The sequence below is a fragment of the Diabrotica undecimpunctata genome, chromosome 1, assembly GCF_040954645.1.
Source record: "Diabrotica undecimpunctata isolate CICGRU chromosome 1, icDiaUnde3, whole genome shotgun sequence".
Lineage (NCBI taxonomy): Eukaryota > Metazoa > Arthropoda > Insecta > Coleoptera > Chrysomelidae > Diabrotica > Diabrotica undecimpunctata.
In genome coordinates this window covers 156,010,232-156,028,853 of record NC_092803.1, presented here as the reverse complement: position 1 = coordinate 156,028,853, position 18,622 = coordinate 156,010,232, and the positions used below count along the sequence as shown (strand labels likewise).

The 18,622-nt window shown below is 33.7% G+C and overlaps 1 protein-coding gene and 1 pseudogene across 1 annotated transcript in view; both read right to left on the bottom strand.

The window, feature by feature from the left end:
* Positions 1 to 14,192, bottom strand: part of LOC140432417 (myogenesis-regulating glycosidase-like) — a 51,879-nt gene extending 37,687 nt beyond the window's left edge. The window contains exons 1-4 of the mRNA XM_072520306.1: positions 14,044 to 14,192; positions 10,262 to 10,381; positions 3,581 to 4,038; positions 408 to 495 (exon numbers count right to left, since the gene is read on the bottom strand). Of these exons, the coding sequence (XP_072376407.1) occupies positions 408 to 495; positions 3,581 to 4,038; positions 10,262 to 10,381; positions 14,044 to 14,056 (679 nt within the window). The 5' untranslated portion in view covers positions 14,057 to 14,192. The remainder of the gene's footprint in view (positions 1 to 407; positions 496 to 3,580; positions 4,039 to 10,261; positions 10,382 to 14,043) is intronic.
* On the bottom strand, positions 11,472 to 13,291 carry LOC140442472 (uncharacterized; annotated as a pseudogene).
* Positions 14,193 to 18,622: the final 4,430 nt, after the last annotated feature.

The following is an 18,622-nucleotide window of genomic DNA, read 5'->3' as shown; positions in this document are numbered from 1 at the left end:
CTACCGAAGTAAGCGTTATTTAGGTGTTCTCATTATATGAAGTATTGGACCTTTCTCATTTTGATGGTGTTGATTAATTCTTACTCTTTGTGCATGGTTTCTAGCAGCGCAGATTCGTTAGATATCTGTGCTGACCACGGGATTTTAAACATGCGCTAATAAAGCTTTTGCGTGCTTTTCATTATAGAAACAGAAATTTATCATTGACTCACCATTGCCAATAAGTACATCTTTGTTATATTTTTGTTTAAGTTCTGGTAGAATAGTCTTCCCGATTCGAACATTGAAGTCTCCCATTAGTATATGGCTGCCATTTTTCGAGTTAGTAACCTAATCTCATTATTTAACATTAAACTTAGTTTTGGAAAAAAATATAACAGGATAATATTAAAAGAAATTAAACTTACCATTTGGTTTTCCTAAATAAGTATTTACAGCATGTAAATGAGATTTTTTGGGATCATTACCATAATATATCACATATTCCAGGATGTTCTAAAAAATATTGAATATTAAAAATGTTAAAGATACAGTATCAAGAGATGTTTTTACTGGTATTAATCTGGTAATTTTTAAATCGTATTGGCTTCTAAGTTTTATTAGTACTACATTCTTACGTACTTCGTGTTTATACATGCCTTCTAGTGGCGAGATACGGGCAAAAATACAATAACTGACAAGGTAGTCTTTACAGTAGGGGTCCAGGCCTGTGGACGTGAGGTAATAGTGAAAAATTTAAGCAGACGTGAGGTAATACTAAACTTTGGTTGCGTCGGTAGTCTGTTGTCCAAAGCGTTCTGGGTATGATGCTGGTATAGTTATAAAAAGGATTCAGGCATCAAATGCTCGAAAATATTTTTAGCTCGTAATAATAAAAAGATATTTGCCTACATAACAAATATTATATAGAAACGATGTCTCTAATGAGGTAAAATACTACAGAATTAAGCAGAGTCTCCGTTCGGATTTTCGCTGAGGTTTATTTCAGGAGAATCACTATTAGAAATTATAAAAAATGTGGATAGGGTCTTGGAATGCTGGAAGTCTTGCAGGTAAAGGTAAAAAGTTAATAGATGCGCTTAAAGGAAGAGAGGTACAAAGAACTTACATTTAAGAGACTAAGCAAAGAGAATATCGAGCGAAAGAACTGGATGAAGGATACAAAATATGGTATGTAGGGAGAAGTAAGACTAGAAATGGAGTTGCTAGAATTTTGATAAAGGAATAAAAGACGATGTAGTAGAACTTGTAAGAACGAGTGATATCATAATGTCAACGAAATTTATACTTGATAAAGGAATGATGAATTTTGTGTATGTTTGGTCAGTAGGGATAAAAATGAAACGAAAGCTTTTTATGATCAATTGCGAGATATGTTGCTTCCATAATATTGCAGTCATAATAGAAGGTGATTTTAATATACAGGTAGATAAATTCAAAATTTGTAGAAGTAATACATAGAGTACAAAGCTAGCAATAATGCTTGAGTTGATATTTTCGAATCAGTAATAGCACTAGGTAAAACGATTGTTAGCACATGTTTTCGATAGGAAAAAAGTTAAGACAAAATAATTCTCAAATAGACTATTTTATGATAAAAAAAGAAACCTGTAAGACTATAAGCTAACAACATAAGTTACTGGTGCTGGAATTGAAGTCAGAAATTATACGAAAGTAAAATAGAAAAGAATGCAAATATAGCGGTAGAAAAAACTAAAGCAGAAGCGTATACAAAGCTACACAATATACTTGATACCAGAGAGGGAAAAGATGATATAAAATACTTGAACATATAGCAAGGACCAGACTAAAGAAATAACCAGAAGAATAAGAATGGGGTGGGCTGCATTCGGAAAACTCTCATATACTATCAAAAACCAAAAAATACCTTTAAAATTAAAAACGAAGGTATTTAATACATGCGTCCTACCTGTTCTGACATATGGTGCCCAGATGTGGACGTGTACCAAGAGCAACTTAGATAGAATAAAGAAAACTCAAAGAGACAAATGTTGGGAATATCGTTGAGAGATAAAAAGAGGAACGAGTGGATAAGATGCAAAACCGAAACAACAGACGCTGTCGAACATGCATTAAAATTAAAATGGAAATGGGCTGGGCATAACGAAAGATATCAGGATGGAAGATGGAATAAAGAAATTGGCCGCTGGAGACCATATACTGCAAAAAGGTCAAGAGGTCGACCGCAAATGAGATGGAAAGATGACATTGGGCAAAGCGCAGGTCCAATGTGGAAAAGACAAACAGAAGACAGAGACAAATGGAAACACATGGGAGAGGCCTATATTTAATACATGAATAGATTTTGGGCTATAGATAGATAGCAAGGACACACAAGATTTGAGTTAAGGTTAGATGTAATCAAGACGAAAATATAATAATTATTCACAAAAAGGATGTCAAAAGCTGATGGAAAAAATACTTTGACAGTTTATTAAACGAAGAATTTGGTAGAAAACTAAGTGCTCCAACGGAGACAGCAACAGCAATAGTCATAAAAATAGGAAACGAACAAGAATTGTCAAAGTAAGAAACGAGAAGGGTCGTCAAGCACGTCAAAAAATAAAGAAAGGTAAAGCAGTTAGAATAAATGATATCCGTCGGGAAGTGTGGATAGAGGTAGGAGATACATGAATAAGTTGGCACACATTTGTTTAAAAAAACTATGGAAATGGGATAAATGCTACACGAATGAAGAAGCAGAAAATTAGTACCTGCTTACAAAAACAAAAGAAACGTTTAACAGTTCACAAACTACGGAGTTGTTGCATTTTTTGGTCCATACTGTATAAGATTTAATTGACGTATTTCAAATATTCGAGAGAAACTTTTTATAAACATTGGATCTGTATCTTAAAATCTCCGAAGAAAAATATTTTAGTGTCTCTTTCAATAGAATTTATTTATTTGCATCGGAAAGTGCCGCTAGCAGATTTATATGTTTATTTACCCACAGTAGTGCCCAACTTCTGGATATTGTGTCGTCCCAGCTAGGTTCAATTTACGTTACAGAGTCATAAAATTGTAGTGAAACGATATTACTAATAGAGAAAAACTAAAAGAGAAAATATTTGCTGGTGCTTAATGCATGCTGATTGTAGAAAGTATTGAAAAAATTTAGGGAACTAGGGAACTAGGGACTAGAACGATAAAGCTCATAACGAAAAAGGTTTAAAATTTAATAGGAGAAAAGCAGAGTATGAATATTCACTCAAATATGGAGTTCCTGCTACAAATAAGATGATAACTGTGGATGTTAAAATGAATAAGAAGAGTAATTTTTTAAAAGTATCCAGTATCGGTATTTCAGATTAATAGAGATATAGATGAAGATGCATGCAGTAGAGGTAGAGCGGTTCGGATAAAATAGAAGGACACGAGTGGTGCTAAGTGAGAAATGTAATTAGGGAAGCCGACCCTACATAGAGATAATTTCATATACAGATTCATATATGTAGGGATAAATATTAGAAATAATGATGATATGCTTTAATGTTAACAATATTCTCTGTTGTACTTTTGTAAGTTTTCTGTGTAATTTATTAAATAAAAATCGTACCTGATCTCTATTGATATAGGGCGATTGAACCTTTGATATAAAACACACTTGATCTTTTGAATCGTCCTCATTTTGACTCACAAACAATGGATTCTCTTCACTTAAATAAATATAAATACCCAAAGAGTTTAACCAGTATCTCTCAGCTACAGCATGATTGTCGTCCTTTCTGCTGATATAAGGCTGTGATTGAGAAATGATCATGTTCTGTAACGGCCACGTTTGGACACGCCTCTGTGGCCCCCCATACCATTGTGTGGAGGCACCTGGAAAAGCCGTGGAGTAACAGTCTTTAAGTACCTCTTGCGTGTTGGTGGTGGTCGATATGACTGACAGTGCAGTGCCAGTCAGAAGTCTAAAAGCGACATCAACATCTCCTACTTTGCATAGGGGAAAATCGCTACAACTTGCATTCTTACCAACGCCAATTGTACCGTAGAGTTGGCTTCCTAGATCATCTGCAATAAAATAAGAAGCGATATAATAATTAAATTGTTATATACTGAATGTACTACAAGCTCTTATTGCGGCTTAATAAACTTAAAAATAAATTATGTAAGACGACAGTTTTTAATTTTGAAATTTTCATTTGGGCATTTAAATTTTTATCAGTTGCAAAAGAGGAATTGCAAAACAAATAAATCTTCTTTTTTTTTTTCTCAATATTTTTTTTATTTTAAAACACCGGGTTTCGTATTTTGTACGCCTCAATTATCTCAGAAATGAGTATATATAACATATTTAAAAGTTTATCCAAATCAGGACGCAGAAAGACTGCATTAACTTAAAACAACTGCATCTTTACGGGATAATAAATTCAATCCATAATATAAAGAAAGGTTGCTCTAAGAGTTGTCAGATGACGTTGTTGATAAACGTATCGAGTTTGCACATAGGTAACTGTTACGATCCAAAATTTTTAAATATTGTTGGTTTGCAATGATGCCACTTTTGTTATTAATGAAAATGTAAATCGGCATAATTATAGATATTGGTTACATAAGAATCCTTGTTGGATACATGAACACCACATCGAAAATCCATAAAAACGTAATGTATGGGCTAAAACTGTCATTATAGGAAACTTAAATGGTCCGTCTTATCTGAGTTGATTACGGTTACGGTTAGCGTCATAGAATATCGGTTCTTGACATTGATTCACTACTCTCGATCAATTCGTTTCTAGTCATTATAATATATTTACTCTAAGCAGGTTTTAATTGAAAACTGCATAAAAAATAACTAACAAAATAGACATTAAATGAGAAGTAAAAGTATAGATTGTCAAAATTAATTATGTCATCCGATTAAAAAAAAACATTTAATCATCTCTTTAAATTTTTATACTAGTTCTCGTTTTAAAATGATTTCATATAAATACAATGATTATTTTTAAACATATTATTTAATTTATATAATAACTAAATTTACTCTCAAATGATATTTAGTTATATTTTATTATTAATATTTGGTCTGAATTTGACTGGTCGGTAATAAGTAGGCAACGCATACTTTGTTAATACGTTAACAGGTGGCGTTAGGAGCAAACCTAATAATTTATTGAATTTAAAATATAAAAAATAAATAAATAATAAAGATACTTTATTTGATTTTAAATATATTATTTAAATAATTGATGGATGATATTCGACGATGGTAAACAATGGATACAACGAACAAAGAATTAATAAAATATTAAATTAAAAACTACACAAGAAAGCCCTGAAATTAGTATTTCCACCACCAGAGAAAAAACCCGGTACCTTCTGCTCGATTACATATACAGGCAAAATATCAACAAAAATAGCCAAACACATAAAAAAAAAGGAATAACACCTGCTTTCAGAACAAATAACAACCTAGGCAAATATATTAAAAACAACAAGAGCCAAAATAACAAACACTTACACAGTGGTGTGTACAAACTTAAATGTGGCGACTGCCCAAAAACTTACATCGGTCAAACTGGTAGAAATTTTAATAAACTAATAGCAAAACATAAAAGGGCTTTCAATAATAGAACAACAGATTATATGCACTTCACCTTCTAGATCATAATCATTTTTTTAATGACGAATTTAAAATTCTTCACATTCAAAATAGAGGCCTTAAACTATCTTTGGTAGAATCTATGGAAATCAACAAATTCAAAAACACAGATATAATTCTGAATGACCAACTTGAGACAAACATTTCTCCCCTCCTCAACCTATGTCATTAGAGACTATAAAGTGTAAACGCATGTCAAAAATAGATCACTTGAGAAAGGCAATCAGCCGAAACAGCTGTAGTGATTTGGGGAAGAGTTTAAAATAAATTTTGTGGAAGTTTTGCAAACAAAGTTTTCAGTGTTTTATTGTTACATATTATTTAAATGTTAAAAATACATAAAATATAGTATGAAGCTTCGCACTAGTCTACAGTACCACCTGTTGTTCCACTTTTTTGTTTTCATTTTGATTTTGCCCAAAAATAATTTATGGTCGCTTCCAGGTTTGCTGATTTTAAGGTTCTGGCGTCAATTATTTGCTTTGGTAGTATATCTATTGGTTAATCTATTATTGATTTTTGCCTTTTGCTGGTTTCAAACGTATATTTATATTGGGTCTTATGGTCAAAGAAGGCATTGCTAATTCTAAGACTATTCAGCAAACATAGACTGAACATAAGATCTTTACTATCATTCAAGCAGTCTTTATTGAAGCTTTGTTTGGTTCCTGGAATTATGTCCAATGCGGGCAATAAAATCGTCCAAAACAATTATGAGGAACTATGGAATGAATTTAAAAACCAAGTTAACAATAACTCCACAAACAATGATTGTAGGATAACTTAATCAAGAAAAATCAATGAATAATAGAAGACATCTTAAAATTGGTGAAACAACATGAAACGGACTTATGAAATCGAACAAAACAGAATACAGACATCTACAGAGAAGAATTAAAAGGGAGATAAAATTAGCCAAAAAAAATGGATGAGAGAAAGGTACGAGAAAATTGAGGATGTAATATATAGGCAAGACTTTTTTAATGTGCACAAAAAAATAAAAGAAATAAGCAACACTTTTAAAAAACCAGTTCCCTCTGTATTAGTTGATAATAGCAACAAAATTATTGTAAATGAGAAAGAAATAAGAAGAGAATGGAAATTATATATCAGTGATGTTTGAAGATGACGACAGAAATAATATTATCGAATCCTACCAAAATTGTACTGACGGTCCAGAAATTGTGAAATCAGAGGTAGAACACGCTTTAAAAAATGCTAGAATTTGAAAAGCTTGAGGTCCAGATGATACACCAACTAAGTTGATAAAGCTAATAGATGAAGATAACATAAAAATACTAGTAAAAGTTTTTTATGCAATATATAACACCGAAGAGACTCTCGCAGACTGGCTCAAGTCCATCTTTGTTACAATACCTAAAAAACACAAAGCTTGAAAATGCTTAGAATATCGATTAATTAGCCCCATGAGCCACACTCTTCAGATTATCCTAAGAATACTCCACAACAGAATTAGACTCTAATGCGAAGATCTCGAAGACACACAATTTGGTTTTAGAAATGCTATGGGAACTAGGAAGGTACTTTTTTAGCTAAGTATCCTATTACAAGTCACAGAAAAGTCACTAGAATATAACATAGAAACACACCATCTCTTCATTGACTTCAAAGCAGCCTATGAGAGTGTAAAAAGAACTGCATTATATAATGCAATGATAGACTTTGGGATCCCACCTAAGTTAGTTAAGTTGACCCAACTAATAATGCAAAACGTAAGCTCATGCGTTAGTATTGAAGGAGAAAACTCTACGTTCGTTGACATTAATAATGGTCTAAGACAGGGGAACGCGTTGGCGTGTCTGCTCTTTAATATTGCCTTGGAAAAGGCAATCAGACAATTAAATATTAAAATAAATGGAACTATTTTTAATAGATTGATGCAAATTCTCGAATTCGCTGACGATATAGTCATAGTAGGCAGAAGTATGAGAGACATGATGCAGTGTTTTACAAGGCTTGCTATCGCAGCAAGTAAATTAGGACTTGTGTTAAACGAGGAAAAAACCAAATATATGTTGGTTTCTAAAAACCCCCGAAATATTCAACAGAAAATTCAAATTAACAACCATACCTTTGAGCAAGTCAAAGAATTTACATATCTTGGATCGCTAGTAAACGCAACAAACACGACAAGCGATGAAATAAAAAGACGCATAGCAATAGCAAACAGAACTGTTCACGGTCTCCAGAAACACTTAAAAAATAAAAATATAAAACGTGCAGTAAAGCTTAATATATACAGGACCTTAATAAGACCGGTTTTGATATATGGGGCTGGAAGGTGGACCTTATCTCAAAATGATAAAAGACTTCTTGGTATTTTTGAGAGAAAGATTCTATTCTTAGAAAGATTAGGGGCCGTAAATAAAAATAAGCTATGGCGTCGAAGATACAACTTTGAACTATATCAGTTATACACCGATACAGATACTGTGAAATTCGTTAAAGTGCAGAGACTTAGATGGGTTGGACACATTGCTAGGATGTCAGATCACGAATACACGAAGAGATTAACATTTTTAAAACCAGAGGGCACAAGAAGCAGAGGACGACTACGAATAAGATAGATTGATGATGTGGAAGAAGACCTACAGATTCTAAGGGTTAGAAGATGGAGGGAAGTTGCCAGGAATCGACAGGAGTGGCGACTTATTTGTGAGCAGGCCAAGATCCACAACGGATTGTCGAGCCACTTATTATGATGATCCTATTACAAAAACCTCGTGATCAAAGAAAATATGTGTTTGCATGTTTTGTTGACTTCGAAAAGGCATTCGATAAAGTACAGCATGTAAATTTAATGCAGATGCTAAAAATATAGGAATAGATAACAAAGATATTCGTGTCCTTAAAAATCTGTACTAGAGTCAAACTGCTATCGTAAAAATTGAAGACAATTACACCGACGTAATCTCCATGCAACGAGAAGTCAAACAAGGTTTCATTTTGTCCCCAAGTGTTCAATGTATACTCAGACCAGCTATTTAGACTGGAAAGGCACTTGGAAGACAGCCAGATGGAATCAAAATCAACGGGGAACTACTTAATGTAATTAGATACGCGCACCATGCAGTAATTCTGTCAGAAAGTATTAAAGGTCTCCAAATTCTGCTTGATCGTATTCACAAAGTAGGAGAGAAAATGCGAATTAAAATAAACTCACACAAAACCAAACATCCAGATGCAGAACTTTAATTAAATGGAGTCCAATTTAAAAAAGTTTACAAAATTATATATTTGGGTTCTGTCATAACTGATCAACTATATCCAGACATAGACATAAAACGAATAATAGCAATAACTAAAACTATTTTAATGAAAATGAAGACATTTCTTTGTAATAATTATCTCAGTTTAGAACTAAGACAAAGAATGGTTAAGTGCTATATTTGGTCTGTACTTTTGTATGGAGCAGAAGTGTGGAAACTAAAAGCATTAAACACGAACAGAATTGAATCATTGGAAATGTGGATTTATATACGGATGCTGAAGATACCTTAAACAGCAAGAAAAACTAATGAGGAAGTTCTAAGAAGGACCAACAAAGATAAAGAATTGCTAAAGACTGTTAATCGCCGTAAAATGTCTTATTGGGCACCTCACTTTATGTCTTACATAAAGTGAGGAGAAATCGATATAGAATATTACGACTGAGTCTTAAAAGCAAAATAGAAGGCCGATATCTCAGATATCAAATGCAGGACAATTATTCCATGTGGCAGAAGATCGAGAAGCATTCGCAATGTTGATCGCCAACGTCGAATAACTCTGATATGGCACGTGAAGAAGAAGACACAGTGGTTTAAGGTACGGTAGGTTGCATTACTAAGACAGACAATATCAGAGATTACTAGAATCTAAGAGGATATTGAGCGGCTCTAAATAAATTAGCATTGGTCTCTTGATACCATTCCCGGAGATTTCGGAGCCAGGATGTTCTTGGTCGGCCTGGGCCTCTCCTTCCGGCGATCTTACCCTGTATTATGAGGTGTAGAAGGTTATACCTCTCTGGATGTCTCATTACATGACCGAAATATTGTAACTTTCGAATTTTTATCGTTTTTGTTATTTCTGTGCTCTTTTTCATTTGATGTAAAACTATTTCATTTCTTATTCGATCAACCCAACTTATCCGCAATACTCGTCGATAAATCCACATCTCAAAGGCCTCTAATTTTTTCATTAATGTCTCTGTAAGTGTCCAACTCTCCATACCATACAGCAATGTGGAGAATATATAGCAGCGTATTAATCTGACTTTAAGGTTAACGTAGTATCTCTATTAATTAGAATTTTCTTTAATTTATAGAAGGCGGCCCTGGCTTTTTCAATGCGTATTCTTATTTCTTTATTAATATCCCAGTTATCATTAACGTTTGCTTCCAAGTAGGTAATATTGTGGACTCTTTCTAACTCTATTCCATACGCTCTTATGTTCGTTGGTTGTAACTCCGTTTTGCTGACAACCATAAGTTTTGTCAACCGAAGTTTATTAAAATTACTAAATCAATATAGTAGTATCTACAATTTTTTTTATTCATTTAAAAAACAGTTCAGATTGTAAATATAATGTGGTTTTAGCTTACATACCAAAGAAGAATATACACTTACCGTTTAGGACGTATATTTCTATTCCATTGCTAGTTGGAGCAAAATCTATTTGTGTTCCTTCTAACCTATAAGTATATTTGGCAGCAGCTAAATTTATTGCTATTGCAATGGCTAATACGTCTGAAAATTAACAAAATATATATTATTTTATACGTTTTGAAATAAAATACCAAAGAAGTTAAAAAATTAATATCTATTTGTATAGATCAAAGAGTTTCTTTTTCCTCAGGAAGAGTTCTTTTATAGATTTTTCGATAAACTTACTACTTTTTGGAGTAAATTTTTGCATAGTAATTATATATTTTTGTAAAAAAAAAACTTAAAATGAAGTAAAAACTTCTTCTTTTTGTACAATGGTATTAATTGTTTATTAAAATTTTTAAAAATGATCCAAAATGGATTTATAAATTTTCAGAACGCTTTCGATCGATCAGATCATCTTTAGTGAAAAACGATTTGGAAATAGCCACATGATGAGATCAGATGACCCTTAAGAGCGTAGGCGCCAAATGTCGGGCCAATGTTTCTTAAATACATTTATTTTTTTTTAATCCTGAGAAAAATAATAAATATTTTTGAAAAATTTAAACGCAGAATGGAATATTACATTATTACAGAGGGTCGAAAGTCCCTTAGAATAAACAAAAAGTTTCTTTTGGATGAGATATTTGAAATTAAAAATTACACTTAATTTTATCGTTTTTTCACCCCTGTAACTTACTCAAATAAACATTATAGAAGTTTTTACGAACTTTCTGCCCTCATTAATAATGTAATCTTTCATTCTGCGTTTAAATTTTTTAAAAATACATATTAGTTTTCCCATAATATGAAAAAAATGAATACATTTAAAAAGCATTGGCCCGAAATTTTGCGCCTACACTCTTAAATTACATAATTTTAGTAATTAGCAATATAATTGAATCGCTATATGCAGAAACAACACATGTCCAAAAAACGAATTTTTCAGGAGATGCAAAAAACAGTATATTGTAAACAAAAATAGATTTTTCGGTAAATTTGATGGTTAAAAATGGTAAGTAAAGGTACTTTTAACGCCGCACAATAATGGTTTTAGTTTACAAATAAAAGTTGTAGATTCTGTGATACATTTTTTAAGTGGACATATGAGCTTTCTGATAAAATTAGTAGAGAAATTTAACTCATACGCTGAATTTTATTTATAAACCTTACAAAAAACTCTTAACAGTTAATTATTCACAATAGTAGGCCAAGGAAGTATTAAATTATAAAATTCTTTGTATTGTTCTTCAACAAATACGGAACATCTTTTTCAATTTGGTGGGCAATTTTCCTAATGGATACGCAGGCTTCGACGGAAAAATGATACCAATTTTTCCAGGCTGTTGTAGCTGAAATGTATGTTTGAAGGTGCCATCTATAAACTTGGAAGCAGTAACAATCCCCCTTTTTCCACTCTTGTAAATAAACTATGAAAATTTGCTGATATTGAAGTGTACTTTTGCATTGCGTGCTTTACTTCTGGAAGCAGTTTCTTCTGATTTGCAGTTTTTCTTATATAAAGTAGGCCAACAAACTTTAAAATTAATCAGATCTTCTGGTTTTACTTCTTTTACAGAAAATTTTCTTATGTTACTTCTAGTTATAATCATTTTGGTTATTTGATGGACCGTAAAAATTTATCATGTATCGATTTTTATCATGGTTCTCTTTACAATTGCAAAATCCCTATCACAGGGAAGAAAGAAATGTCCTCTAACTGGAAATTAGTGTTTAATTTTCGAAAATCTAGCACTGTTCGTTAGAGAAATATGCGGATGAGTGTCTGATTTTTATTTTGTCCCCAACAGTTGTCACTATATAAATGAAGTTCGTTTATATTATCTGAAATTTCGTTTAGGTAATCCAAAAGAAACGAAAAAATTTCATTACCGGTTTTTTTACCTTCTCCTTCATGGTAAATAAGCATTCTAGCAGTATTGTCTTTGATATTGTGGATACAGAATACAAATACTATTAATTGTTGATAATAAAAGACCTCCCCTACAGGTGTTTTTCATCATCAGTTGGCGCTACAGCCCTTCGTGAGCCTTGGCCTGCTTCAAAACATTCTTCCATCCTTCCCTATCGAGTGTCTGTCTTCTCCAGCCCCTCACTCCAATCTACCTCAGATCTTTCTGTACATCGTCCAGATATCTGAGTTTAGGTCGCCCCCTTCTTCTTCTTCCGACCGGCCTGTTTAGCATAGTTATTTTAGTAGGATCACTCTCATCCATCCGCATCCCACCTTAGCCGGTTTATTTTGATGGTCTTCACAATATCTGCATCACCAAAAAGTCTATAGAGTTCAAAGTTATATTGCCTTCTTCACAGACCCTGTTCTTTTACTCCGCCATATATGGTCCTCAATACTTTTCTTTCAAAGACTCGCGGTAACTCTTCATCTCGGGTCGTCATTGCCCATGGTTCCGATCCGTATGTGAGCACTGGGCGTATTATTGTTTTATAAAGTTAGCACTTTGTTGCTATTGACATACTTCTCGCTCTTAGTTGAGGGCCCAGACCAAAATAACAGCGGTTAGCCACGCATATTCTTTTTTTTATCTCGTTGGATGTATTATTTTTGTAGTCAGTTGCCAAAAACAGGTGTTTTTGACAACTGAATATTCTGCATAAAGTCGAATGCTAGTGCTAATATGTTACCATTGTTGGGACCATCATTTTCATTTTTCAATTTGGTGTCAAAGTTTGTACCCCGACGCTTATGGACCATAAGTTTCGCCACTGCTGTACGTTTGGCGGTTTTATTTAAATTGGGGTATTTTATCTTATTATTCAATGTCTCACAAGTTGAACAGACATCAATTTGTGGTCGACCAAATCTAAGAGAATAGTTTTCTCTAAAAATTCTTGTGTAATAAGGATAACTTATTTTTAACCCAGGATGTTTCTTCTTAAATAAGACATTATTTTAAGATTTAACTGACTGCCAAGGTATTTAATTTGTTGATTGGAATAATGACTGATTTTAACCGGAAATAATCCCATCCCATTCTGACCAAATTCCGTTTGTATTATATGTCTTCGGAAGTTGGATATCTCATGTTAACAATACCATGAAACAGTTTAACTAGTCTAGGTTGAAAGTCCAGATTGAGATGTTATGCCAAAATTTCACGTAACTTTAATTGAAAATACGGTTGTCGTTTCGATTTCTACTTCAAAAATCGAATTTTTCGTCGACTTTTCTGTGAATAATCAGCTCTCTGGTCTAGTTCGGTTTTCTAGTGTGTATTTAGGTTCTGTTGTAATGTAATCAAACTATTCTGATTTTTTTTTTTAATTGCGTTTAGCTATTCTGTGTATTCGTCATTCTAAGCAACTCATTGGTTATGTATGTCGTCCACGATATCTTCGACGAATCTATCCTCCGAATCCGACGATAGCACCACAGCTTAAATGCTTTCACCATTTTGTAAAGGTCTTACGAAGTTGCATTAAGATATTTCCTTAGCATAGTATCGTTTGAACACCTGAACCTTGAAAACCTCTATTAAAAAAACTTGACTCATTTAAAACGTTTACTTATTAGACTAGCGCAATAGAGGAATATCAATTACTAGTGATCAACTACCTTTGAGGAAAAGGCAAAAAGAAAAAGATTTTATTTCTATTGCTGATTCAGTAAAATAAAGAACAAAAATTTCTTTAATAATTAAGGTAAAAAATTGTATGTGCGTGCGTGTTTGTATAATTGCATCAGAAAATAAAAAGTTAAAATAAATCAAGGTAGTACTTACATTTCAGTATCATATTCACGAATTTACTAAATGATTTTTAAAACATCCATTCAATCATTTATTAATAAAAAAATTTAAGTGGATACTTAAAGATATCTTTTATATATTACGTGTTGATCACACTCAGAAACAATCACCTGTTTTTAATATCGTTAATAATAATTATTTGGAAAGTTTGGAATATATTATATTAGAGATAATGTACTAAATATCGATAAGATTGTACAGCAAAAAACAAATAAATTATATTTCAACAATGAATAAATAATAAAAAATTCCACCGACCACTTAAAAAAGTTTTTGTTACTGCACTGTAAATTTTCTTGTGGACAAAAAATAAAAATTGATAAATATGAAAAACTCGATTTATTTTTTTAAACAGCGTTGCTAAAAATTTTTTTAAAACAAAACATAGCGTGAATGGGCTCCTCTAACTCGCTGAACTTCTGGATCTAGTTGTTGTTCCCATTCTCCATCCACTTTCTCGGAATTTTCTAGGGTTATTAGTGGCTGACAGTTCTTCAAACGCTTTCCGACTGTATCCCAAATGTATTCAATGGGATTTAAATCTGGACTCTTCGCTGGCACTCCATAACCTGAATATTGTGGGGAGTCAAATAATTTTGCACTATTCCGGCAACGTGGGCTCGTATCTCTTGCATCAGTAGCTACTAAGTCAGAGCAGATATTTAAAGTTATATCACCCCAAACCATAGTTGAACCTCCGCCAAAACCCTGGGTTTCTTGAATTGAGGAATCCAAAAAGTCTGGCTCTATGATGTACAGGTGTCAAAGGAGCTAGCCTTCTTGTATTCAACCCATGTTCGTGAAGCCGGTTACGTATAGTTAGAGTATTTACTCTTGTACACGTAGCTTCTACCAACTCATTTTGTAGCGTTCGAGCACTACTTCGACGATTTCTGACGGCCCATGGTTGTAAAAGTTGATTCTCTCTAGCTGCAGTCGCCCTTGCACGATGAGTCTAATAACTCCATACATTTCATGTCTGGTCCTGGCTCTATTTATCGCAGCACGATTAACATTTAACATTGCAGCTGTACGGCGTCTTGAGTAACCTTTTCGAATTATAGTTATTGCTTTAGCACTTTGAATCCCTTTAGGGGTCTTCCAAGAACATTAAAATCCATCGGTTATATGTTCTGATAAATTTCCGCGGTCAGATAAATAAAAATTATCAAGTTATCTATCTCCTACTACTTCCAGGAACCCACACATCAGCAATTCTTCGTATTGAGTGATTAACGTCTCTACGTTGAATATGACCAAACCATCTTAACCTATGCTCTCTCATCTTCTTTATCCTTTTTGTCACTTTACTCATCCATCTAAGCATTGTCATTTCCACCACATGCATTCGTTGTTTCTCTTTCTTTTTAACAGCCCAACATTTAGTTACGTACTTTATAGCTGGTTTATGGCTGTTTTATAGAATTTTCCCTTCAGCTTCATTGGAATTTTTGTCACATAACACACCACTTGCTTCCTTCCACTTCATCCATCCAACCCTAATTTTACTGCACGCATCTCCATATATTCCCCCATTACTCTAACACCGATCCTAGGTACTTAAAACTATTACTTTTCACAATCATTTTACTATCCAAATATATCATTCTATTTGTACTAACTCCATCTTTAAATAAACATTCCAAATACTCCGTTTTTGTCCTACTGAGTTTTAAACCTTTTTCCTCAAGAGCTTGCCTCCACTGTTCCAGTTTTTGTTCTAAGTCGTTTTCTCTATTTCCTACTAACACTACATCGTCAGCATACATTAAACACCATGCAATATTACCCTGTAATTTCGGTGTTATTTGATCCAGAACTAATGAGAATAAATAAAGACTAAGCACCGAGCCTTGGTGCAAGCCTACTTTCACATAAAATTTATCAGTCTCTCCTACACCTGTTCTAAGACTAGTTGTTACTCCCTGACACATGTCTCTCACAATCTTTATCGGGGACTTCTTTTCGTATTGAGTGCTCACCACAGAATCTCCCAAGGAACTTTAAGATCTATGCTTTCTCAAGATCAATGAATACCATATAAGCGTTTGTTTCTTTATTCCTGTATTTTTTCATTAACTGCCTTATAATGAAAATTGCGTCTGTTATTGATCTGCCTTGCATAAAGCCAAACTGGTTACATTGTTGTACATCTCCCTTGTTTTTGTAGACGGGTACTAATACACTGCTTCTCAATTCATCTCACATTTGTCCAAATTCCATAATTCTGTTAAACAGACCCTGTCTCTCCTAATGCTTTCCACACTTCTCCAGGAATATCATCTGGTTCAACTGCTTTTCCTTTCCTTACTTTTTTAATTTTTTGAGCTACTTCTTCGTTTGTTATTTGGGTCACCATTGTTGTTACTGTCTCCATTAACTCAACTGGTTGTCTGTCAAATTCTTTATTTAATAACCTGTCAAAGTACTTTTTCCATCTCTTTTTGATATCCTTTTCGTGAATTAGTATTTTACTATTTTCATCTTGGATACATCTAATCTGATTAAAATCTTTTGCTTCCATTGCTCTATGTTTGGCTATTTTAGAAATATTGGCTTCTCCTTTCCTGGTATCAAGTTAATCGTATAGATCTGTTAGTCAAGTTAGTAATGCCATCGTCAAATCATGAATCGAATGACGCTTTCAATCGAGAATTGGAACATAAAAGTGACCTGGATCAAGACGCATAGGACCAATTAGTTCGAACGAATGTACAAATGGTGAACCCACAAAAATAGGAAGTGAACAATAAGTTAATGAAATTGACTGTCTACAAACAAAGTTGCATTGTTAAACGATCTTTCTCCTAAAAAGTGTTCGAAGCAATTGCTGGCTGTCAGTAATGGGCAAATCGAATTGTTTGATTTCATTATTGCTTTATTTTTGACATTTCGTCTTAAAGAAGAACGAGCTCATTAATAAAGTGTTTTCGAACATCATTGCTAACTATAAAAATCACAATTCGTTGAGTGAACGAACAAATTTTGGCAGTAAATAAGAAGAATCCAGATTACTTAAACTTAATAATATTATTCAAAATAAATTCGTTAGACCACTGCACTCCTTTAAATCTATTGACTGTATAACAAATGAAAACAAGTTGTTGATGTACCACCGCACAAGTTACAACTAAAGCTTGACTCATTCTTCTCATAATTTGAAATCTGAACCAACTAAAACTATTTACCGGTACGCGTTTGATGGTGTGAAAACTCATGGGCAATATAATACACGCGAAGATATTCAAAGAAAAATTTAAGGATAAGAAAGTTATTATTCTGAGAATCCCGAAGATACCAACTGATATGTGCCTCGCACGTCCGTACACGCGTACTTCCACCACAAGTTCCACTTTTATCGATGGGCGCTAAAGGCCAACGATCGTATAAAACAGGATACCCTATAAGAGAGAATCGAGTTCCGCCACAGTGCTGATCTGGTAGGAACTCCACCGGGCCTCTGGAGCTTAACTGAAGGCCAACCGTCAATAGTTTTATCAGAGTGTTGATCTGATAACAACTACACTGGCCCTAGGTGTTGACTGATGGCCAATCACAACTACTAGAGTGTTGATTTAGTGGCAGTTTCTTACCTGGACTTGGAGTATTATTCTGAAACGGACCCATTCTTTTCCGTGTCTAGGTGTTGATTAGTCACTTTCTGCTCCTCGCCGGACCGAGTGTTGAGCAGCCCGTTCCATCTCTATTTCTCTGACCCGTCCTTCCTTTCTTTGATCGTAATTGTCGTTTCAAATGTATGACACAAATTGTATTTTATTTTTTGCAGGTATCAAACAGTTACCGAACAGTGCTGTAGCCGTAGGATTGGGCCTAGATTATTATCTTGAATATAATTTTATTTTGTTATCTATTTATTCGAAATATATTTTTATTTTAATTAAACCTAATTTTTACTTGAATGTTTGTGGACTGAATATGGAAAATAATTGTTTTTCTCTCACAGTTAATTATAGGTAGTATGTTTAAGTGTAGTAACTCTACCCACCTGGGGTCCTATTCTGTTCGTTTCATAATTCGACATGTTTTCTGAAGAGGGTTTTTTGGCATTAAAACACCTCGCTTGCCAGACGGGTTGGTGAGTTCTGTATCAGCCGCCCACTCTGGGTCAGACGCTGTTCGTAGCCGTCCACTCTGGATCAGACGCTACTATTTTCTTAGTTCTTGATCCAAATGCGATGGCCAGATGACTTGAAGAAACACGCAGGCCCGAAGTGGATACAAACTGCCTACAATAGAGAGACGTGGAAGATGGAAGAGGAGGCCTATGTCCAAAATTGGACAGCAAGGGCTGTATAGATAGATAGATGTTTAAGTGTAGACAAACCCACCCACTTTGTTTATTGTTACGCCTGGCAACAAAAGGAAAAATATAGTATATCACAAGGTCCTTCAATGAAAATTATCCAGCGCAACCCAAAAGGTTACTTAATTGTCACATGAACAAGTTCCTTTTTCAAACGTAGCTCTATCTAGTATTGCCCAAAATCGGTCTTGGTCTTGCAGTCTTGGTCTTGTTTTTGCATTTTAGAAG